This window comes from Myiozetetes cayanensis, unplaced genomic scaffold, assembly GCF_022539395.1.
Source record: "Myiozetetes cayanensis isolate MyiCay16 unplaced genomic scaffold, myiCay2020 scf3, whole genome shotgun sequence".
In the NCBI taxonomy this organism is placed as follows: domain Eukaryota; kingdom Metazoa; phylum Chordata; class Aves; order Passeriformes; family Tyrannidae; genus Myiozetetes; species Myiozetetes cayanensis.
Window position 1 is genome coordinate 19,666,511 of NW_026087521.1, and position 24,078 is coordinate 19,690,588.

The following is a 24,078-nucleotide window of genomic DNA, read 5'->3' on the forward strand; positions in this document are numbered from 1 at the left end:
GGGGTGGAAGGGAAAGAAGGAAAGAGAGAGGAAGAGAGGACAGGAAGAAGTGCACTTAGCTTCCTGTCCTCGCTCCTACCCCATCCTGGAAACACCTATGCCTAAGAACAGTGGCATGTGCATGAGGAGCCTTTCTGACTTGCAACTCAATGAAACTACTTCAGATATGGGGGTGGTAATCATTTAGTGAGGCTTAGTCTCAATACAAAAAAAGAGGGCATTTTAAGTAGAGTTGAAACACTGAAGAAATCCATGAATCACCTACCAAGACCTCTCTTCACTGATGGCATTTGCCATTGATTTCAAAACAATCCCACATCAATGGCAACATTTAAAGAAGACATTTGAAGAAATGTTAAGAATTTACATGTTACACTAGGCCACTTAGCAGACAACAGTCACCCATCTTGCAATTGCTAATAAATGGATTGTTTAATTAGCACAACCCTCTCTAAATACAGACCAGAAACAGTTTACAATCACACAGGCTCCCACAGAGACACCACAGCTTTCAGAGGGATCCCTGGCACAGTCCTAGCACAAGGGCACCTCTAATAGTGCTGGCAGAGGTCTTTACTGTTTGGTGAACTTCCTCTCCACTTTCGGAAGTGTCGTGCACCACAGACTAGGCTGAAACAGCACAGGCAGAATCTCCAGCCACACTGTTTTGTGTCAGTTAGAGACTTGCATCTTGCCTTGGTCCTTGTAAAGGCACGTTCAACCACTGCAGTTCTTGCTGAGCCAGCAAAGGAAACACTGCCTCAAGTAATTGTACATGAAAGCACCAACACTGTTCACATAATCAGGGTGCAGCATCATGAGCTAAAGGAAAAACAGGCCAGATTCACAGTATTCCCACACAGACAGGGCTTGCCAATCAGATCAGATCAGGTGAGGTCCTTCCTGCAGGCTAAAGCAGTGCTCCCCAAGCCCTAACTAAAAAAATCATTGAACCTTTGCAGCTGAAGCAGTGGGAAGCTTGGGAACACATCTATAGTCTATCAAGGGATTCACAGAGTTTACACAAAACATCAGCAGCGATGCAGCAGGAGGAGCTGCAGCTAAAAAAAAGCAGAACAGTCACTTAGGACATACAGTTTGAACCAAACATATTATACCGCAAATAACAAATTTTGTGTAAGCCTGGCACACGCTGATAGTTGACCAAATCTGAGAAAGAGAATAAAACCTGCAATCAGCCGTGTAAGTGACACTACTGCAACTTGAGATCCAGGTTGCTGAGCAGTGAGGCCTCTCACGTGCTGCTTAGCACACGTTCACAGGGTTATACCTGCTACAGAACAGCCCCACAGTGGATCCAGTGCCATGGAAAGCTTGTGGCGAGGCAAGGCCGACGTGTGGAAGAGGTGGGATTAGAAGCAGACTCAGAAGAAAGCCGCTGTGGTCAGCGGGGAATAGCTGCATCTAGAAAAGGCACTACTCAAAAGGCAGGTGTCCTTGAATGCCAAGAAAGCCATCTGGCATGCTCCCCAAAAGCAGCAACCAACTTGTTCTTTTATTTAGTAGTGTCCCATCTTTCTCAGTGGCCTTCAATGACCAGTTGTGGGGAAAAAAAACCCAAACATGTTTGAAATTGGTTGAACAGCACTAGATTAAAATGCCCAGAGCGAATTTTTCTTCCTTTTATGTCAGACACTGGATGGCTTTATTTTCCCCAGAATTGAAGGTCTGCATAGCTTACCTACTCGGTGTGTTTTGATTTCATTGTTTTCACAGATGAAATGCCTGCTCCGTGCTTTTACAGCAAACTGAGACTATTACTACACAAAACGGGAAGTAAAATTCCCAACTGTCTCAACATGTCTGGACTTGATTTCTACATACCACATACTTCCAAAGCTCAGCCCAATCCTAAACTAACTCTGGCTGTGAAGCAAAGAAAACTTAAGATCAGAAGACATATCCTCAAATCTGTTCTAATGAAAATTTATTAAGACAACAGATGTGGGCTTAGACTAAACGGGTGCTTTAGCCATACTGTCATTGAACCGTGACCTACCAGACACAGAAAAGGGATAGAGACAACAATCAGTCGCTCTAATCAACTCGACACGTCTTTCCAGAAAAAAATGTTTTCTTCACCAATAAAAATTTGTATGTGTCAGCCTAGTAATATGAAGTATGATTAAATGTCAGCTGTGACTGAACAGGTGGTGCAGCACACATTTTTCAGGTTTCGTGGGTGAAACATTAACTCTTCTCCAGCAGGAGAGGCCCGCTGCGAAGAAAGGGAACGGCCAGAACAGCCCTGGCAAAAGCAGGACTGCACATCGAGGAAGTCACGGATGGCTTCGGAGATGACGTCATCTGGAGTGTGATTTCTCTCCGATTTCAATCTCCATTAGACACACGACCACGGCATGTTTTCACACGGACACCCCGTGCAGTCCCACACCTTTACACATTTCCAAAGCGCTCGTAAGGACAGCCACGCGTGGGCCAGCACAGCACAGCCGCCGGCAGCCACGGCAGCACGGCCGGCGGGGAGGCGCTGCTGGCTCCCACCCTGGGACTGGAAGGTCGGTGCCAAGCCGGACCTCCCGCGCCGAGCCGGGCTCGGGTGAGAGCGGCCGCTGAGAGCAGCCTCAAAGAGGACGTGGCTCAATTCCCGGCCAGAAGGCCCCTTGTCCCTCAAGGACGCTGAAGGTGCTTCGAAACCCGCTGACGGTACCCCCGCCCGCGCCCGCTCCGCCTCGCGGCTCCCGCAGAAACCCCAATAAGCCGCGGCGGCCCCTCCGCGGGCACAGCCCTGACCGGCCGCCGGGCGGACACGGGGCCGGAGCGGAGTGGCCGGCTCCGGAGGAGCAGCGCGATGCGAGAGGGGGAGGAGGAACGGGCGGCTGGGAGCTGTAGTCCGCTGCCGCTGCTGCCCCGCGCCCGGGCACACAGCGGGGACTACAGCGCCCAAGGTGCCCCACGGCGGCCCCGCCCCGGCGCTGACTCGTGCAGCACGTTGTCCCGCGAACGCGCCCCGCGCCCGCTCCGCCCGCAGCGCCCCGGCAGCGGCGGCCCCGCCGCCCGGCACGGCAGGCGCGGCACGGCAGGCACGGCGCGGCACGGCGCGGCTCGGCACGGCAGGTCAGCGGGGCGGGGGCGGCGAGGCCGTGCTGGGGTCGGGTCCCGTCGCGGCGGGTGCGCGGGAGGAGGGGTTGCCGCGGTTCTCCGGGTGCCCCGCGGGAGGGGATCGCGGTGCGAGCGGCGCAGCCGCGTCCCCTCGCCGCTCGCCCCTGGCTCGCGCCCGGCCCTGCCCTGCCCCTCCGGGTGCCGGCCCGGCGGTGCCGCCCGGCCGCGCTCGCTCGGGCGGGGAGGGGGCCGGGGAGCGCCCGCCGCTGGAAGCGCTCCCCGGGCCTGGCGGGAGAGTTGCGGGCGGCGCTCGGCGCCCCGGGGAAGGGCGGCCGGGGCCGGTCCGGCGCTGCCCCGCCGGTGACCCCGTGGGCGGCGGGGCCGAGGGGCCTCCCGAGCGGGGGCGGCCTCCCGGCGGGCGGGAGGGCGAGCTCCGCCTCGCAGCGGGCGGACTGGGGCGTTTGGCCCCGCTCCGGAGGGGAGGAGGAGGCTGGGAGGCCCCTGCCCGTCGTCTCTCGCCGGCGGCCCGCGGTGCTCTGCCCTGCTCTGCCGGAACTTATGGGGAAACGCGGCCCTTGGGGCCGTTTTGGAGGTGCCGGGTCCGCGCCTTCGTTACGGCCGTTCCTTGGCTTGGGGGGTCGAGGATGGATGATGTGGATAGAGCGCTACGTGCTGCTGTACCTGACCCAGGTGTTTGGGGATAAGGGCGTGGGTTTGTTGGGTCCTGACGGGGAGCTGCGGAAAAGCCGAGACTCGGATTTTCTTTTTTCTCCCCCTCCCCCCCCTTCATTAAATAGTTGTGGCTTTCTCGGAATTTACATCTGAAAATAGTTCTAATTAACACAGGTCTCGAACATAACACGTGTCCCAGGCATAGCCTAGGCCTTCCCATTGAGAAAAAGTCATGTTCCGATGCAGGTATCCATACAGCAGAGGTGTTTATGTTTTTGCTAGCTTGCAGGAAGAAAGAGAGTATTTTTCTTTGGTAAAACTTTGCAGAAAGTTGCAGCCAATGGGTTGGAAAAGCGAGAGCATGGGATGGGCTTTTACAAGTTAGATGCTGTTTGGCATATGTGGTGGTGACAATAGTAGTCCCAAGAAATATCCAAGGTGCTTGGAGTGACCTCACGTCTCCCTGTTATAGAGATATGTATCTGTTCACCTACTGTTCAGTTCATTAATGCAGGTATTCCTTCTTGGAAAGCTAACAGATTAAAGGAAAACAAAAAACTAAAAAGCCAAACCCAACTGATTTCAGGGATTTCCCTTACACAGTAGGGGAGAAACACATGTCCATTTAATTATCCTAAGCTAAATGAGTTTATTAATTGAATTCTGGGTTGTGACTGTAGCATTGGTTTGTGCCCTGCTGTTTGTCGCTCTCAGTAGACTTTCAAGTTTCAGTAACTTGAGTTGCTGATTGTAAATTTCAGCTGTCACAGTGTTTGGCGCTCTTGGATCTTAACTGTAGACTTTGGATATTAATTCGATGCTAGGAGAGTTAGATTTATTTTTCAGTGAATTCTTTCTTCCATATGGTAAATATGATGAAACATTGCTGCTGCTGCCGCCACAGTTGTGAATAAAACACATGGTATTGGCATATAGTTGTGGGAGAGTCATACCAGTGCTTTTTTTAAAATAATACTTTGTGGAAAGCATCTTCTTTTTCCTTATTTGCTATTCAGAAAAAGTGAAGAAAGAGATTTGGGGCAACCTTTGAAAATGTAGAAATGGGAGCAGGCCAGAGATATGTGTGCTCCAGATTTACTGGGAGTGGTGTGTAACTGTGTCTGTCTGAAGTGATATCACAGCATGAGCTTTGCCAGCCAGTGCCAGTAGGAAAGAAGGATTCTGCAGCCCTCCTTCTTCTGTCAGGGAAAGTCCACGCTGGACTTAAAAGTACTGGTTGTCTGTCATAAATTATTTAGTACAAAATCGCACCGGTACATTCTCTTGAGGAGGGTTGTTACTAGATTGGAAACCTATTTGCAAATGCCTGTGTGGATTGTTTCTGAAGTCAGACCTTCAATTATTGAAAGTTTTTGTGAAGGACCACTCAAATTTGAGATGCTATGAACATGTTAGTTAATACTGTCGTTCTGTATTTGAACTTAAAATTTTTGCATTGAATATTTATCTTCCTTCCTGAAAAAGGACTCGAGGGCATATAACTTTAATATTAACCACAATTTACACAATTTATAGATTTGTACAAAAACGTGCATGCACTCTGGGAACAAGTTCTCTTCCTTTACACTTCTTTTTCTAATAAAAAAAAGTCGAGGAGCTGTTTTGTCCTCCTGCCTCCTTCCTTCCTCTGCCTTCAGTTGACCTGCTCAGCAGTTTTGATCAAAATTACTGAGGGTTGCAGGGACTTAGCACATCCACATGGAAGAATTTAAGTGTCCTGATGACGCTGCATATCATGCTGCAGGAGAGACTACACTGGAGCTCTGGGAGTTCATGTTTTCAAGTGGCTAAGCCCTACAGGCTGCCTGCAAAATAACCTTGTACAGACAGCACAACATGATGAGTGTGTGTTGAGAGGTCTGTCTCTCTGTGCAGGAAGGGTGTGCACGCTTATGAGAATGATCAAGAACCTGTACTGTAATAGAAGGGTTAACTTTGTTCATAAAATCTTACGTGTATGAGGGAATAAGGAACTTTTGTTATAATTCAACAAGATAAGTTTCATGGACATCCTGTTAATCAAGCAAGTATCAGTAAAAATAATTGCAGACATCTTGCTAAGCAAACAGGTATCAGTATCAGTAAAATTTACAACTGATAAGAAACTGCACCTTTCATCTCTGACAAATACCAGATGACCACTTAAGAATGAGCTACAAACTCAAGCCTCAACGCAGCCGCATTAAAACCTCGGGACTTGGAAATGTATAAAAAGGAACATTTACTACATTTTGGTGTGTGCTTCGGCAGGGCACTTGCCCTCCAGGCCACCCAGCGCTGTTTTGCTTTATTATCGCTTGCTTAATAAATTTATCAATGTTTAATTGGAATTGAGTTGTCTAAATTCTTATACTAACTTATAACATGTACCACGGCTGAACAACACCATGACTGCTGATGAAGTTGAAAAAAATTGCCAGTCACCTGCAGGGTGCATCTGGAGATCCAGATCTTGCCTCACTAGGGCACATGTCTGGTGTGTTGCACAACTGGGAGCTGTCCTTCAGAAGGACAAGAATACAGCTCTACTTACAGTGTAGACCACAAAGAAGACCTGTGAATGAGGAACCCCTGTCAGGAGTTGCTGAAGGATTTTCTCATTTCTTTGGAGGCAGCAGATAATCATGGAAATAATCTTTAGAGAGAAGATTTTTTTTTTTTTTTTAAACACTGAACATGTCAGATGCAGGATGCTTTATGTGTTAAAGGAGTGGTACAGCAGCTGGATGGACTTAGAAGCAAGACAGCTTTCCTGGTTAGTGTATGTCTGTAGTACTGAGGGTTAGCACTATCCTGGGGTTCCTGTGTCTGCAGGCTAGAATTTGCTTTCCTGGAGCTTTTTCTCACTTAGGTCTGTCTTGAAACCTGACCCTCTTTCTTCAGTTCCCTGCCACAGTAGAGTTCTGTGTCTTTGCTTGTTGCCAGCACTTGGGCCCGTGGCATGTAACTGTTTTCAGCTTTGTGATCACCTCATGATTTTGAAAAAGTAGATCAGCTTGTTCCCAGCTATTGGTTGGTGATTAGGACGGAAGGAGCAAGCAAAAGAATACTACTGATAAATACTGTGCTTGGCAGTTGGGCAAAATTATTTTGTCCTACGGAATCCCATATAGATTTTACCTTTATAAGGATTGCATTTAAAGGTGTTTATAACAAAAATGAGTGTCTGCCAGTACTCTTGAGACCCAGCTTCTGCATATCTCAACAGACAGCCACTGACATGTATAATATCTGTGTGTACGTGGAATTTAAGATAACTTCTCCAAGTTTTGTGGATCACAGTCCAATATCTTCCAAGCCAATACTTAGTTGTCCATGGCAGAACTTCTTCACCCTTCTCCTTTTCTTGCTGCTTGTAGGTAATGAGCAGAGTGGAAAACCTGCTTTTTGTAGAACTCCATAGAAACTACACATGCAGCAGCTGTGCTCTTTTCCTTTTGTTCTACATGAGAGTGTTTTGCAGAGGGTTTCCTAGAATCAGAAGTATCACTTGGTTCATAGCTTTAAATGGCCTGGAGGGAGGAGATGTACTGATATCTTACTCCAATCTGCTGATGGCAGGAAAGTCTAATAAAATTATTATGGTTCCAAATCTTCCCTGAATGCACATGATTCATATTGGAATACAATAGGAAAGTGATTTGGATTGATGTTCTAAAACACTGTCAGCTTCTGAGTGCCTGTCCAGACTTGTGCCAGTCAGTGTGGTCTTTCTGTACCTCATTCCTAAATTTAGCATTGTCTTTACAAACTCTTAAAACAGTAGGGATTAGGGCAAATGATTGTTCTCAATTCTGCTGTGCATTAGCATCCTGATTCACCTCATACTTACTCATTTCATCAAGTAACCCTAGTCAGTGTAATAGCAATAACTTCTAAAACCCCAAAACATATGGGAATGCCTCTTGTCTTTCACTGGTAAATGTGTTTCCTGTGCATTCGGTGTCCCAGGACAGATATTCTTATGTTCCGACACCTCCTTTCAAACAAAATTAGTATAGTTGTCTGTGACTTTTAACTTCTGAAGTGTGCAAATGGATTTTGACTCCACTGTGCAGGTACCTGAGTTTAGGCTGCATATATCTACACCGTTATTTTGCAGGAACATCTCATTGATGCTTAAAGGGTAAAAATCTCCTTTGAAATTTGTGAACTTCTGAGTCATGAGAAAACAGAGCCATGCTCTACTACCATCTGTGATTACAGAGCCAGTTGCTCATTTAAGTTTCAAAGGCGTGGGTTGTGTCAAAGAGATAACATGCAATATGTAGAGTAGGTCACCTTAGTGATAGTTTTGAAATACGTTCCAATTTCTGAATTTGTGGCTGTTGCATTAATTGGCAGTCAGGTTTCAGCTGATGCATCCTTCTGAGTATGAGCAGTCTATCAACAGAGAAGACACCATTTGGAGCAGATCATTGTTTGTAAACATTTGTAAGGTTTATGTGCATAAGTATGGAAAACACCTCATCAGTCTTAAATCCTCTCCTTCCATTGCAGAGGATGGTGCTGAGACCTAAATGGGTATCTTTTAATTTGGTTTTACCCTCTTAGTAGGTTAAATGTTAAAAATGGAAGGTGCTTTGTTACACATTCCAGACAGCAAGTAATTAATGACTGCAACAGTTTGTCAGTGAGAGAAAAGTTGGGTCTGTATCTTCTGAATATACCTCTTCTTTTTACATAAAGTACGTGGTCCTTATAAAGCAGCATTCAAATGAGATGTGCTTATGCAGTGCATAATATGAATCTGAAGTGTTGCACCGCGACAAGTGTGCAGGCTATAGCAGTATGTATACTGGGTTAAACCAAATATCCACTGCTAGTGAAACTGTGGGTTTAGAGGATGAAACACAGCACACTTAAAGCTCATAAATTTTTATTGCTGCATCTCATGCCAAGCTAATGGGAGCTGTGTTCTGACCAGGGATACTGGCGTTAGAGGGCTGGCACATGGGTCTGTTTGTGACGTAGTCTTTTGTGTGATCCAGTGGCTTATGTATGGCTCAGGTCAGTTTTGTCTCAGTTGTAGCATGACCTGTGAGTGGTGTGCAGTATTCTCAGTGGAAAACCCCCACTTTATTGTTCAACAGTTTGCTCCAAAATTCTGTCCTTAACCTACCTCTCATCTTTTCCACAGCAACTTTGGAGGAACAAGGATGAGTGGTGGTGGCACGTTCCTATGAGGAAGTGCTGTCCTGCAGGGTGTGTGAGGATCTTAGAAGAAGGACCAGTGAGTAAAAACAAAGGAAAATTCAGATTGCAAAATTGAAATGCTTTGAAAGTTCCAGCAGCCTTCTAACTGCTTGTTTAGCTACCAGAGGTCAGGCTTGTAGACGCATTTAAGCATTCATACACCTCAGTTCCTCATTTGTAAAACAGGGAAGTACATAGAATCCGATCTCAGAGGCTACAGGATTAATACTTTGAGTACCAAGAGATGTGAGTACCTTCTGCAATGCTCATGAATATTGTAACTATCAAAAACATTAATAGATGCATTTAGATTTGTTTGTCAGGGGATCAAACATAAAAATTGTTGTCTGTCTCTTTCAATAAAGGGTGAAACAAGTTGTGGTAGTTGGGTGGCTCCCAGTATCTTTTGCAGCTATTCTGATGTGTATGCAGTCATAGGAAGTACAGAGCAATTATAAGATGAGAGAGAACTTTATTTCCCTCTTGCAGCGTCAACATGTTGAGGAAAGCAAATGCTGCTTCTGAATTTCTTTATAGTTCAGCAGAAGGAATATATTCAATAAAAATCTTCTTTTTAAAGAGTAGCTGACTAGGTTGTTTTATAGGTTGGAGCATGAGAGCTTTTGGAGAACTTTTTTATCGATTTAGTTGAACCACTGTCTGAAGGAAGCAAATTTAAACAACACAATAGAAGAAATGCAGCCCCAGTGTAGGATACTTTATTGAATTGCCTGTCCATGCCCTGTGTTGTGCTTGAATTTTCTCACTGAACTACATCATGGAAAAGAAACAGGAAAGGGTGTTTGTTCTTTCACTTGCCTTGCTAGAACCCCTGATTTGTGAGTGTGTGTACCTCTTGTGTTCTTGAGACTGCAAGCTAAGAGAGTTTCAGATACCTAAATATGCAGCTGGAACCGAAACACTTTGGTTAGCTAAGACTACCAAGTCTGAAAAATGAGCCAGTAGTTCATGAGCATATTTCATGCAAAGAGGAAGTGCTGTTTTATATTAGGAAAGCTGGAGGGCTGATGTGACATAAGCATGGCAGGGAGGTCTTTCTCACTCTGCTTTATCAACCTCTGCAGGATAAACATTGCTAGAAGAAGCTGAACTTGTTATTTTGGGGGGAAGAGAATAATGCCCATATGCATGGGAAAAATACAGCTTCAGCAGTGCTTTTGCCAGTGTGAAATGGCTGTCTTGTGTGTGCTGTCAGGACAAGAAGACCTTGGCAGGAAATACGTGCCTATCAGTAGAGATGAGTAATGGCTAAATTCTAGGCTTGCAGTTCTTTTGGTGGTCTCAGAAATTCCTGTTTGCTTGCCTAGGTATCTTAAGGATTGGGAAAAGGGCTTCATTTGTTCACACATGTATATATAAAAAACAATTTTTAATGGCCAATGAATGGCAGGTCCCCTTTTACTAGCAAAGATGCAACAAGCACAAGAATTCCACTTGCCAGGGAAAAAAGATGATTGAATTGGGGATTCAGTCATTAAGGAGTCCTTTGAAGAAAATTCCGGAGGCAAAGCCTAGTCTTCATGGATCATAAGGAGCCAGATCAGACTCCTCCTCCTTTTCTCTAGCTCCAGGAATTTTCTTGGTTGCACTCTCAGCAGGAGAATGAATCCCCAATTAAGACAGTCTTCTGACAGATAAGAGAACAGAAATACTTTCTAATCTCTGATCTTTATGAGTGCCTAGAAGCTGCATCTCCCAGTCTGTCTGAAAGAAATGCACTCTCATGTCTGAGATTTCCAGTGAGTGATTTGTTTTGTGAGGGCCTCTTACAGGCCTTTGAAGTAGCTGGAGAAGGGGTATTTGATTGGTTTCACATGTTCGTGCCAGATCTCATGGTAAATAGAAGAACTTGAGGTTATGAGATGTTGTGGTATACATATTATGGAACACAGTAAATAATTGTTTTAACAGCTTCTTTTGCCTGTGGCTTTACAACTTGGGATTGAATTTCCTTCTGTTCCCTGGCAAGTTCTGCCGACCATGTCTTTTTCACATGCATTGCCCCCTGTAATCTTCAGTGATCTCTTTTTCCTGGAGGAGCAGTGCTGTGCACTGCTCCTCTAAATGACTGTGAGACTCTTGCCAGGTCTGTTTAAAATTCACCTATGGGTTAGCATGCACAGACAAATAAGTGCTCTGTTACCTTCATCGTTTCTTTAGGAAATTAAACTTCAGAAAAAAAGAAGAAAACACAGGTTGAGAAGTCAAGCTCTAAGAAATTTGTAAAGGCATGGATTTAAGTTGTTCAAATGTTTGCCAAGCTTTTATCTTAATCAGCACTTTTTCTTGCTGTTGGACATAGTGGAAGGAAGCGCTTACAGATTCGTGTGCTTCAGTTCGTTATCTGTGTAACAGCAAGGTATGTTCAGTCTTTTCTTAGAGGTTTCAAGATTATATTTCAAGTGTTGTGGCATACAGAAATCTTCTATAAATACATGGATGTACAGGTATAGTGTCTTTTCAACGTGGTTGAGCTAGGTTGGCCTGGAGTCCAAGGTATTTGACTAATTCCCCAAATATGGGAGAATGGACTTTTGTCTTTGCTACTGAGGAGGATGCTGGCTTGCTGAGTAGCCAGACTTGTGTGTACTCTGGTGAATGCAGAAACAGGTCTTCTGCATGGAAAATTTCACCTCCAGTGGAACTTGAGCAGATCTGAGTACTGAGAACAAGATCGTAGAATGTCCTGTGTTGTAAGGGATCTTAAAGGTCATCTAGTTCCAACCTCCCTGCCATAGACAGGGACACCCATCACTAGACTGGGTTGCTCAGAGCTCCATCCAGCCTGGCCTTGAACATTTCCAGGGATGGGCCATCCACAGCCTCTTCGGGCAACCTGTTCCAGAGCCTCACCACCCTCACAGTAAAGGATTTTTTCCTAATATCCAATCTAAACCTAATCTCTTTCAGTTTGAAGCCATTCCCCTTTGTCCTTTCACTATATGCTCTTGTAAAAAGTCCTTTTCCATCTATCTTGTAGGCCCTTTCAGGTACTTGAAGGCTGCAATTAGGTCACCCCAAAGCCCTTTTTTTTCCCAGGATGAACAAACCCAATCTCTTGGCCTTTCCTTGTAGGAGAGATGCTCTATCCCTCTAATCATCCTGGTGGCCTCCTCTGGACTTGCTCTGACAGGTAAATGTCCTTCCTGCACTGGGGACTCCAGAGCTGGATGCATCACTCCAAGTGGGGTCTCAGTGGAACAGGGTAGAGGGGCAGAATCCCCTCCCTTGACCTGCTGCCTACACTGCTTTTGATGCAGCCCAGGACACAGTTGTCTTTCTGAGTGCACATTGCTGGGTCATGTCCAGCCTCCACCAGCACCCCCAAGTCATTCTCAGCAGGGCTGCTCTCAATCCCTTCATCCCCCAGCTTGTATTGATGCCAGGGGTTGCCCCGACCCAGGTGTAGCACCTTTGACTTGGTCTTATTAAACCTCGTGAGATTTCTATGGGCCCATTTCTTGAGCTTGTCCTAGAAGAAAATAGTGGCAGACTTGCCTGTTGTTGTGGCTGCCCAGTCTCTCATCTGGCCTTCAAGACATTGTGCCTTGGGTTCTCTGCAAGTCTGGAGCTGGGAACCACAGTAAACAAACAGCTTTGCTTTTTCCAAGGGTTGTACAGGTCAGTTGAAAAGTGGCGCTAGTTAGCATGAGTAAACTTCAAAGATCTCTTGCTTTGTCTCCCTGCCTCCCTCCGCCAGTGTCAGATATATAATTTAGTCAGTGGTGAGAATGGGATGAGGTTTTCTAAAATGTCACTTGGTGGGGAAAAATACCACTCAGTGCTTTTGTATAGAAGTCTATTCTTTACCAAAACTTGAAGTTTACTATTTTTAAGAGTGCTCTGCATTTAAGAGACATGTTTTCAAACACCATCAGGCCTTAACCAAGCTTAGAACTTTAGGTTGTGCTTAGGGCCAGCTGATTCACTGGCAGAAAAACGCTGTGGTATTTTACACATAAACCACTTGAGAACCAAGCCCAGAGCTGAGCATCAGAGTATTGGTATACCCTGGGTGATGTTGTAGTTGGACAAGTATGATCTCAGAGGGCATTTGGTTTCAGCATCTCTGCTTCATGCTATCCTTCCAGTTTTGCTGTTGCAGATGTTCCTACAGCTGATTGGTCATCTGAGCTTAAAATGCCTTGGTAGAATGGGAGAGGGGGAAAGAAGGTTGTTTTGTAATATGAGTTTGCTCTTCAGTCTGGTTTACTGCCCAAGTCAACAAGTAGTTAAACCAGTTTATCAGAGACAGGGTAGGATAAAAAACAGGCTCTGGGCTCACTTAAACTCACAAAGCCAGCAGACAGTCTGGAGTGAGGAGCTTGGGGGTTGGTGTGTCCCATTCAGGTTGCAGGTTTCCTGGCAGGGGTTTCCTTCTGCTGTGCTTCTTTAAATCTGTCCACACCACATGTAAATTGTGAAAACACTGAAACAAGAACAGCTCAGCTTCATCTGCCATTTCAGCTTACTCTGACATCCAGGTTTCCTTGACCTGACTCCTTGGAAGATGGCAAGGCATGGTCCTGTTTTAAAATTAAATTATGCATTGTAGCAAAAACAGTGGAGTGCTTATGTTGCTTATGCAGACTTCTCTTATTTCTTTGAATAGTTTGTTTTACTGAACCTCTTGGACTGTTTGCAGGGTGTATTTTTGTTTTAATGAGGTATTTGCCTCGCAGCTTGGGAGCTCTGTCTGTAACTGTTGTGTGCTTGAGGTGTGGGGCTCTCTTGGGTTTCATGGGGATTTTGCTCCGGGGACCATGCAGAAGCCAGGATCTTGGCCACTCCGCTTTGTTTTTGCCCAGCCTGCAGCTGTGATCTCCAGTTTGCTGGCTGACCGCTAGCAGTGGACGGTGCAAAGGCAGGAATTGCTGAAATCCCTCTGCAAGCACACGGAGGGAGGTGTGCCAGTGGTTGAAATTACACTCACGTGCTTCACACTGCCCAGGCAAATGCTCTTTTAAAGAAACGTATTTTAAGCAAAGCTAGCAAGCAGAACAGCTGACTTGAAAGTAAAGGCAAGAAACCAGGATGCAGTGCACTAAACTGACTGCAGGAGACTCTTGCATTTGGGGAAGGGGGAGGCTTCCCATAACATTTGTGTGCTCAAATACACAGTCATATAGAGATAGCCAACCATGCAGCTTTCCTCCATCGTCACCTGAGCATTGGGCAGGAGCCAAACTTGTCCCTCCACTCTTTAGAGCAGGACTGGAAACATATTTTATGAATAAGTTGGTCAGGACTGCTCTCCAACATAATGAAATAAAACACTGTTCATACATACTGTGAAACAAGTCAAAGGGACATAACCCAAAATGTTGTAATAAAGAAGCAGCACTTTCTTTGAGTTCTTCAATTTTAGTGTGATAGCAGTGAAAATAAGCAGAATGAGTGCTAGTCACCCATTCAGTGTCTTGTGCAATCGCCTTAGAGTACCACCTAAGTCAAAACATAGCACTCTTCAGCTTCAGGAAAAACTCTGGATTTTTAGGGTTCCTTCTATCATTCATATTGTTAAACTAAGACGTGGAAACCATTCACTAAGGGTTTGAAAACCCAGTTTCCTGGGTTTTTCACACAGATATGATCTTATTGATGTTCTCACTTTGCTATATTTGTAAATATATGTGATCACATAATGCTCATCAAATAACAATGTATGTGGCTCTAGCTGAATATTAAGATTTTGACTGCTTTCCTATTCCATGTAGTGGTGAAGTCCTAGAAATACAGATGATTCCTAAAATTTGCCTAAAAACTGTCTTGGTGTAGTTTATTTGGACAAGGCAGAACTCTTTTGCTATTGCAAAAATCCTTTTGACAACCATATTGTATCTTCAATTACTTACGAACTGATCTGGAGGAAAAAGGCATTTTTAAGACAGTAAAAAAAAGCAAATTCTGAGTTCCCATGAAATCCACCCATGTTTATTAAGATACTCTTAGTGTGTGTGAGAACAGGACTGTGCTCTGAATTTAGAGCCACCTCAAGAACCATACTGAAACAGGCTAGTTCTACCCTGCTGATGGGGGGAGTTGCTGTTGGTTTGTTTTTGTTGTTTGATGTGGTTATTTTAACAGCAGGAGAGTTGAAGAAGTGACGTTTGTGCATCTTCAGTTTGCCACTTTTATTACTTCAGCCTTTATTGGAAACTGTAGAGACACATCTGCTTTTTTCTCCCCCCCATTACAGTTTTTAATCAACTATTCTGGGTGATGCCATTAATTTTTAATTCTCTCTCATTACTCTTACTTCTTGCAGTTCGTGTGTGGTTGGTGAAAATAAGCCTCCGCTGCAGGGATGCAAGAGGAGCAACAGCCTGAGGTAGGGCTTGGAGACAAGTTTGTTTCTCAGGATAATTGCAGGGAAGGTCAAGACTGAATCAGCCAGGTTCTTCCACTCATCCTTGGGGAAGTTCTGCAGAGTTGTAGGGTTGAAAATACCAGCGTGAGACCCCTTTTAAAACACGGGGGTGGGGAGCTGAGTGCTATTTTTTTGCCACATTTAAGTTCTTTTCAGGATCCTTTTCCCTACAATTGCAAAAGCTAAATAGGATATTCTGTATTAATCCACTTGCAAGTGAGGAATTGCAGAAAATAGCCTAACCTATGAGATTAAACATTTAGGAGGAAAAAGTATTTTGTGAGTAAATTAAAGAAATTGATTCGATACAAATCATCTCCCTGTGCATGGCTTAAGTTCCTTGCCACATTAAAGTGATGTGCTTTTTCTACCCTTTCTGTTCCTTCTCTTCTGCTTTTATATCCATATATCTCAAAACCTTTTTCTGATATAACTGGGGAATTCAGGGAATTTTTATTGTATGAGATACAAGAATGTCAGTTCTTTTGTCCTGTTAATTAATTTAAAAAAAGAGCAACAGACTCCTCATGTGGTGGCTTAGTGCTTTTCTCTCTGTAGTGTTGTGATCCTAGCCAGCATAAGTGACAGGATTAGTTCCATATGTTACAGATGGATCAATTTTTCCAAAATATTTTTGTGACTAGAGTTAACGTATGCAAGCAATAGAGTCAAGCCATATGTTGTGATCAAAAACTGAGCTGGTGTTAAATTAGATTTGTGAACGTAATTGCAGTTTGCAGTGTAATTACAGTTTGCAGTTGTCAATGAACAGACTTTTGCTTTGTAATGAAAGGATGATCTGTTGCTGTGAGTATTGTAAACTTTGCACTGTAAAACTGTTTTACTTTTTGAGTTTGTTCCATGAAATGTATCATAAATTTTTCCTTGCCTTCAGTGGGGCCACAGTAAGACTACCCAGGCTTTATTTTCTGAAAATTCCTGTTTGGCATAATGGAACGCAAGAAGAAAATAATTACTCTTGTTGAAAGCTCTTAAGAATTGGATGTGCTTTGTACAGTCTTGCTTTAATCTTACCAGGTTAAGTACGCAGTAAATAAACCAGTTGTTTAGCTAAAAAGCTGGCATCCCTCAGGAGAGCTTGGCTGCCTGCTTGCTGACTCATTAATACTGCCTTTCACTTGGAAACTACTTGAGTTATGATGGATTCGCATCCTGTCTCTAACTTTTTTACTCGATGCTGTTCAGGAATTCCAAATTCTCCCAATAATCATTTTGCTTAAACTTTGAATTAATGTAGGTGCCTAAAGATAATTTATGGTTTAGCTTTCCCTTATTGCTAACTCTCTTTTCTGCACTAACTCTGGCTCTCTGGCTTGGTTGACACCAGCTGAATGTCTGGGATTGATTGAATTCTATGCATGGGTTTTAAAACTTGCCTGTTAATTAAAAATAAAAAAGATTTTTGTTAGCCAAAGACCTGCATTATGGACTTCTAGTGATAACACATAACAGTCAGTCTTAGGGAATCTTTTCAGTTACCTTCTGATCCTTTAGAGAGCAAAACTATGCAGATGATGTGTTTCTTTTTGACTTTGATTTCTGATATATATATAAAGTCATTATGCACATAAACTTTTTAAGGTTGGGTGTGCGTTTTCTATAATTGCCTTACACTTATTCCAACAAATAAAATACTTGGCCTCTTCTAGAATGGATGTGTTTAGTCTTGTGAGTGCTGATTCACTTTCAGACTTCTGACAGACTAATGCTGACTGGTAGTTAAGTTAAATGGTATTAAAATAATCAGTGCGCATTTAGTTTCCAACACAGAAAATGTTATAGCAGTGTTAGAGATAAATTTGATCTTTTTATCTAGAATCCAATTTATTTTAAAGCTCCACATCAGGCATAAATACTATCTTGTAAAATAGGCATGAAGTAGTTTATAATATGTTCTTTCTCACACTTATGCAGCTGGGAAAAATAGTTGTAAAACCATGGACATTTTGAACTGTGACACTGCTTACATTACTTACTTGCTTGATTATTATATGTAGGTTCAAATTGAGCAAAGTCAGAAAGGGAAAGGTGTATTAAAACATTTCATTATAATTCCCATCCTCCTTTTGAATTTGTTTCATACAGGCTGCTGCAGATCCAATGTCCTCCTCTGATGCACCAGAAGATGGCCCAAAGGAAACGTCCAGTGTATCGCAGAATATCTGTATGTTTCTGGTTTGACTGGGGAGGGTGTATCACACTGGAAGTGTATTAAACTAATACACTTAACTTTTATATACTTTTATATATATAACTAATATACTTAACTTTTCCTTACCTAATAGGGATGTGGCTGTTAGCACAAAGGGAGGTGTGAATGAAGTCACATCTGACTTAATCTGTTCATGATTCATTTCAAGACCCAGTTTTGTAAATCAAATTTAGAAAGAGTAATGACATATGGATTGTCAGTTTGCTGATCCCAAACTTTTAAAGTAAATATTTTTAGATTTAATAGAAACACTCAGATACTGTTTTGAACTCAACCATTGCTTACTAAGCCACTGATGCATAAGTATGTGTTTGCTTCAGCAGTCTGGCATCTAGTGATTCAATGTTGCTCACTTGTCTCAAATGGAATGCGTTGCCCATGCTAGCTTGAAAATGTTTTGATATGAAGGCCAAGCCTACAGGATATAAGAACAGAAGTATTCCAATCAAAACTGTCCTGTGAAGCCAAGAAAGTGTATCAATCCTTCCCTGTAATTGGTAAGGATCAAATAATGGCAGGCATTTGTTTCTCAGGAGGAGAAAACAAAGGCTTCTTATGATTTGCTGTATGTATATTGACATACTGTTGTGATATTAATGTATACAGTGCTCATTTATAACAATAGGAACATTCAGATTGTGCTTTCTGGCAAATAATAGGCTCTGAACCACCTTAGGGCAAATTAGTAACAGCAACATTACTATAATGCTGAAGTTGCTGAATCTCAGATTTCATGGAAGCAGAGCCTTGACTAAAGGTATGTGAAATGTATTCAGACCTAAAGAAGCAGATTAATTTATGTTACTTTTTTCTCCAGATACAGAAGTTGGTTTAATAAAAGCGATAACTGCTCCTGAGAATGTTTTCCTTGATTATGTCCTTAAATAATAGCATCTAGTAATGCACCATTGTGGGAGGCAGGAGATTTGCTTAGGTAGATTTTGTTTGATCTACTACGGCTGCTTTTATGATTAAGTAAGTGGCTGAGAGTGCTACAAACGCAACAGCTCCACCTCTTCTTCCTTTTTCAGTCATGTTTTTCCTACCTCCTCCTTAGCATCACCATCTGCTTTGGCAGCAACATTGTCTTAGCTCAGACAGTACTGATTGTAACACACCAGGTTTTTCGGTATTGACCATGAAGTCGTAGGCTGCTAAAATTCTGATTGAGAAGGATGGTGAAAGGTTGCTTTTGTTTTGGGTGGGTTTTTTTTTAATTTGGTGGGTTTTTTGTTTGGTGGGGTTTTTTATTTGGGTGGGAGTTTGTTTGTTTGTTTTGGTTTTGTTGGGTTTTTTTGTTTTTTTACGTAAAACGTTATGAGATAAGTATTTGTGGGACAGATCTGGGGCCAGAACCACACAGTTAAACCAGATTCATGAAATGAATGTATGGTAGGAGACTAATTTATCTGCATCTTTGACATCCTGCCTGCAGACTGTTCACTAACCTTTTTTTTTTCCCTGGGATTGTGATCCTATTCCAGGCTTCTGGAGACCACTTGAGACCTCTGCTAACTTGTACAGCAGCTTGCCAGAGAAAGAGAGTTGGTTGGAAACAAAACTCTGCTTTCCTGCTTGATGCTTTTTTTCCTAAGATGCATTACAGCTCAAAACATACTCATTCAAAGTGACTTTATTTCCCAGTGATGTAGAGTTAAAGCTTCTCTATCTCAGTTAATGAGGCTATCTGGCATTTAACAAACAACTGTGACAGAACTGATAGATCCTCCTATTTTCCTTATGGCAGGCTTGACATAGATGGGCAAAACTCACATGGTACTATTTTGATCTTAAATAGTTTGTTGTTGAAACTAGGGAAGAATGATTGGTTTTCTGACCTAACTACCTCTTGAGGTTTAATTTTCAGTTGTGTACTGATCTCTGATGTGTTAGTCATGGAAAAGGATAAGGTTGGTACTGTAGGTATCCTATATGTGCCAATATGTGCAGGTGACTGCCAGCATATTCACACCAGTGTACATGTGTTGCTATCTTTTATATAGATAAAAATCCCAAAAGGGGACAATTTTGTTATAGAATTTAAAAAATGCTCTTTTTTTTTTTTAATTTAGTGTATACCTTTTCTAAGTATTCTTTGCTTCTCTATCCACCTCACCTGCCACACAGCTTCTCTCTTTCCCTTACTGAACTGCGTGGACAACCTGTCCCAGTGTCCACAGGGTAGGAAACCTGGACTGAGACCCATGCTTGGAGGCAGCCTCTCCAGTGATGGCACTCTCAATGATGTAGCCTCAGAATTGAATGTAAGATTACAGTGGTAAATCAATGGTCTTTTAGCTCTGCTCTGCTGTTTAGTGGCGACATTTTTATTTTCTGTTTTACTTACCTGCACTTTATATCATGTGGGCTTTTCTTTTCTATTTTTCTTTACACTTATAGCTGATGCAGATGCATTTAAAATTCTCCTGGAGATGAAGCTGAAGAAGAGGCAGAAAAAGCCTGCTTTACCAAGCACTGTGACTGAGCTTGACACTGAGGATGGTTCTAAAGTATATGTGGTTGGAACAGCCCACTTCAGTGACAGCAGCAAAAAGGATGTAGTGAAGGTAAATGCTAAGCGTGAGCCCTTCAGCAGCACGTTTATAATGTTGTCAACGTAGCATTAAGTAGAATAAAGTCCAGCTCTCTGACTTGGTTCTGTGCTGTAACCTTCAGGCTCTGCCTAGTTGGCTGTTGAAAGGCTAACAGCACTGTGGGATGACATGCAGACATGTTATAGTAATAATTTTTGATGCAGTACGTTGCTCTCCCATCTCAAATATTTTTATTTGTCCTTAAAAGAAATGCAGATACAGTGCCAGTGTTGCAAGTTGAAGTCTCACTAGTGAAACTTAAGTTGACTGTGTAATACTTGGCTGTAAAACCATGCTGTCCCAAACTTGGATCCATTCTCAAGAATGATGCAAGTAGGAACAATTTTGTACTGTACCTCATGTGAAATCTGCAGTTTAGAGTGGCTTTATTATTCAAGAGCTAGAGGGAGAGGAATATTGTGCCAGAATCATCAACCATGGTTCTTACAAAGTGTATTCTAACTCAGATTCCATATAGTCACAAAGTATGGTCAAATTAATTTTGTGAATGTGAAAAGTTTACCATCAAGTGTTTCTTTCCTGCTCCCCTCTGCAACACAATGTGTTGTTCATCTTCCTGTCCCAGAGCATCCAAGGACTAAGGCAGTTGGCTGTCATCTTCCTTAATATTTTTCTCAATACATAGCTATTTGGAGAAGTCTTATTTACTATTCCACTGTTTTTTTTAATTGAATATGATTGTTGGGATGTGCTTTTTCAGTCCCTTTTCTCTTTAAAGTATTGATATTGGCTGCATTTATGTTTATTCCTTTCTAAAGCAGTGTAAATAAATTCATTTTTTTCAGACAATACAAGAAGTGCAGCCTGATGTAGTTGTGGTGGAACTATGCCAGTACAGAGTTTCTATGTTAAAGATGGATGAAAAGACATTACTAAAAGAAGCCAAAGAAATAAATTTGGAAAAACTTCAACAAGCTATAAAGCAGGTATGATTCCTACAGTGAGAATTAAAGGTTTATGTTAAGAGCAATTTGTCAAGTTGCAACCAAAACCAGTGTTCCCACCAGCTAACCTAATATTGTCCAAAGTGAGAATACTGTTACAGTGGCAAAGTTAGGTTTGGGTATTTTCTTTTTTCCAGACAGAGCATCAAGAACTTTTGTTTCACAGTATCGTTTGGCAGGTTGTTTTACAGGATCCTTTGGGCAGTCGTTGACCTTGGCAGGAATCCTCCTGTATTTAACAGCTGCTCCATTTGCAGGACACAAGTTTAACTTTGCAATTATTATTCCTGCAATCTGCATCTGTATCACACCTATTTAAGGAGCATTTAGTTTTGGTATTGTGTGTTAAGATGCATTCCATCTTCATCCTAGTATGTTGCTCTTTAATTCCTATCCACTTGTCTTTTGAATAGTTTCTAATTGACAGTAGACCCTGAGGGAGGTTTTTGAAAAATCTGGGCTGAAAAGTGGAATTCTATTCAAATTGTAACTACCCTGGCAGCTTGACGTTGACATGTCTGAAATGTGTGTGCAGAACAAGTGTTGTCCTGTGTTTTTTCACTTTCACCCAGTTAGCTTGTATTTAAAGTAATTTTAAGCTAGGCACAATGAAACAGCACAAAGTTGACTTAAAAATGACAGGATATGGAGTCTGGTTGGATGAAGACATTCATAGATTGTTATTTTGGGGGTGTGGTAATTGTGTATTGGAATTGTTTTATTGGTGTAACTGGAGAATTTCCAGGACTGCACCCCCAATAGGAATAAAATCTGCAGAAGCACTTGCGGTGTCTTGGGGCTGGTTATGTGTGTGTGTGCACACGGTGTTTCAGAGCAGGCTTTCTGACTCAGAGTTAGGCAATAATGCATCTTTCCTGTTTTCTTTATTTATGTCCTATCAAAGGAAAGAACATTGTAAAACACATATTGCATGAATTGCTGCATCCATCTGTTTATTTTAGGTAAGGTGGATTGTTCTGATGCATGTAGTCAAAAAATGCATGTTCACAACCACCAGAGTGCCATAGCTGAGGATCTTCTGACCTTGTAAACAGACACAGAAGTTGGGGTTTTTTTTTAATGTCAAACCTAAATGAAACAGTTTTCCTGTCCTTCTCTGTTAAGAGGAAAAGGACAATGAAAACAAAATACCAGACTTTTTTTCTCTGTGATGTAAATTCATGCTGGCAGCTTTGTAATTACTTCTTCCTACCAGCTCTTGAAGTGATCTTGTGTGCAGACAGTAGGGAATACAGACTGTGTTGGCTTCAAAGCCAGAGGACAATAAAAGGATCCTCCCTGTTGTTACAGCTCAGTCTTAGTTTCCTTTGTCACCAGGGTTAATGCAAATAATAAAATTTGGACAGTGGGCCTTTTAAAGAACGTATTTCTCTATTGATAGTCTCAATCAAAAAAAAAACCCAACCTTTCCCCTTTGATTCACTAGCAGCGTGGGTTATATAGGGAAAACTAGGAAGAACAGTCCAACTGTCTCATGCTAAAGACTTTGTTTTTCTCTACCAAGAATCAAAAGAGTTGGTAAGTTACTTAGTTGTGCTTTAGTTGCCTCCTCATATTGAAATGTGCATTCAGGACCAAAAGCAACACTGAAAGTCGAAACAGCTGCAACTTTCATCCTGAGTTAGGGAATTAGGAAAAAAACCTTAACAAACTGTCTGTTTTTAATCACTTACATAAATATGAAGCAGCACAATTGCATTTAATTGCTTTTAATTGAAGATGGAAACTGAGCAGAATGTTAACATGAAACAAACATACTTGCAATGGGTCATTGGCATCCACTGGTTATCAAGCTGTTGCTGCTGGTTAAAACCAGACTTCCTTTAGCCCCTCCTTGAATTTCAAAACCGTTACAGTTGTTTGCAGAGAAGTACCTGTTTGCTTTCCATTAAGCAAAGCAACACCGTGCAAACTGGTATTTGGCTCAAATGTGGATTACCTGAAGTTGCACAGTAACACTTGGCTTGAACTTAACTGGTAAGACAGGTTTTGTCTTATCCTCTCCCTTGACTTCCTGGTTCCACTCTCCCTTCTGTGTTCATACAGTGGCCCTGTGTTAGTCTGAACAGGGCTTGTTTTTTAGCTGCATCATCTCCCTGTGGTTTAAGGTTGCTAGTCCTGACGCAGAGGGGGAGTTGAGAAACCTTGTTCTGGGGCAGAAGAGAAAGTGAACTAGTGACAGCAGAATCTTAGCTTAACCTCCTCTTTTTGTCTGAAGTTACCTGTGGAGGAATATATTGTTATGTTGGTTCTCAGAATGCTTCTGGCTAGTGAAAAAAGCTCTTGTTTTGCACTTTGTAGTATAGACCTGCAGGTGTAGGTAGCCCACAGTATTGTCCTATTAAATAAAATGGATATAATGTGAATTGGTAGGTGGTGGGAACATTCATGTGGACAGGAGCAGACTGCTGCTCACTTGCTACCTTCACTTGTGTTTTAAAGTCTAACCTCCATTGCACTTGCAGCAGTAGGAAAAGAAGTTGCGGGCTCTGTGTGTCAAGGCTGTGATGGCTTCTTCCATGGGAATTAGGGGTTTTAAAAGAATTGCAGATGAAAGTACAGATGGTTTGTTTCTGCAGTTGGTGCTGGATCTGTGGCTTGCTATGTGGTCAGAGAGTACCTCCAAGGCCCCCTCCATAGACTGTGTTCCCATACATGGTATAAGCATTCCTGTGCTGAGTCCAGTGGAAGATTTATGTTCTTCAGAAGGCCTCTGGCAGCTGCCAATAGCAGATATGTGGGGAAAGGCCTTGAAACCCGCAGTTGCTATTTGTCTGGATATTCCTCCCTCTTCCTGTCCTTTTCACTGTCTCCATGCTAGTCGTGGTGTCCAGCAGAGTGTATTTTCCTCAGTCATCTTTTGCAAGCCTCATGAGTATTTAATGTTTAATCTCTTTTCAT

At 42.7% G+C, this 24,078-nt stretch overlaps 1 protein-coding gene across 5 annotated transcripts in view; it reads left to right on the forward strand.

Moving 5' to 3' along the window:
* The first annotated feature begins 3,014 nt into the window (after window positions 1-3,014).
* The window catches only part of TRABD (TraB domain containing), a 32,901-nt gene continuing 11,837 nt past the window's right edge, over window positions 3,015-24,078 (forward strand). The window contains exons 1-5 of one of the 5 annotated variants that reach the window (XM_050324289.1): window positions 3,015-3,099; window positions 15,263-15,325; window positions 17,471-17,549; window positions 19,998-20,164; window positions 20,998-21,138. In XM_050324289.1, coding sequence (XP_050180246.1) covers window positions 15,302-15,325; window positions 17,471-17,549; window positions 19,998-20,164; window positions 20,998-21,138 — 411 coding nt within the window. In that variant the 5' untranslated portion in view covers window positions 3,015-3,099; window positions 15,263-15,301. Of the gene's footprint in view, window positions 3,100-8,939; window positions 9,011-15,262; window positions 15,326-17,470; window positions 17,550-17,920; window positions 18,095-19,724; window positions 19,862-19,997; window positions 20,165-20,997; window positions 21,139-24,078 lie in introns of those variants that run through there. The other 4 variants (XM_050324291.1, XM_050324288.1, XM_050324292.1 and 1 more) reach the window with 4 other exon arrangements.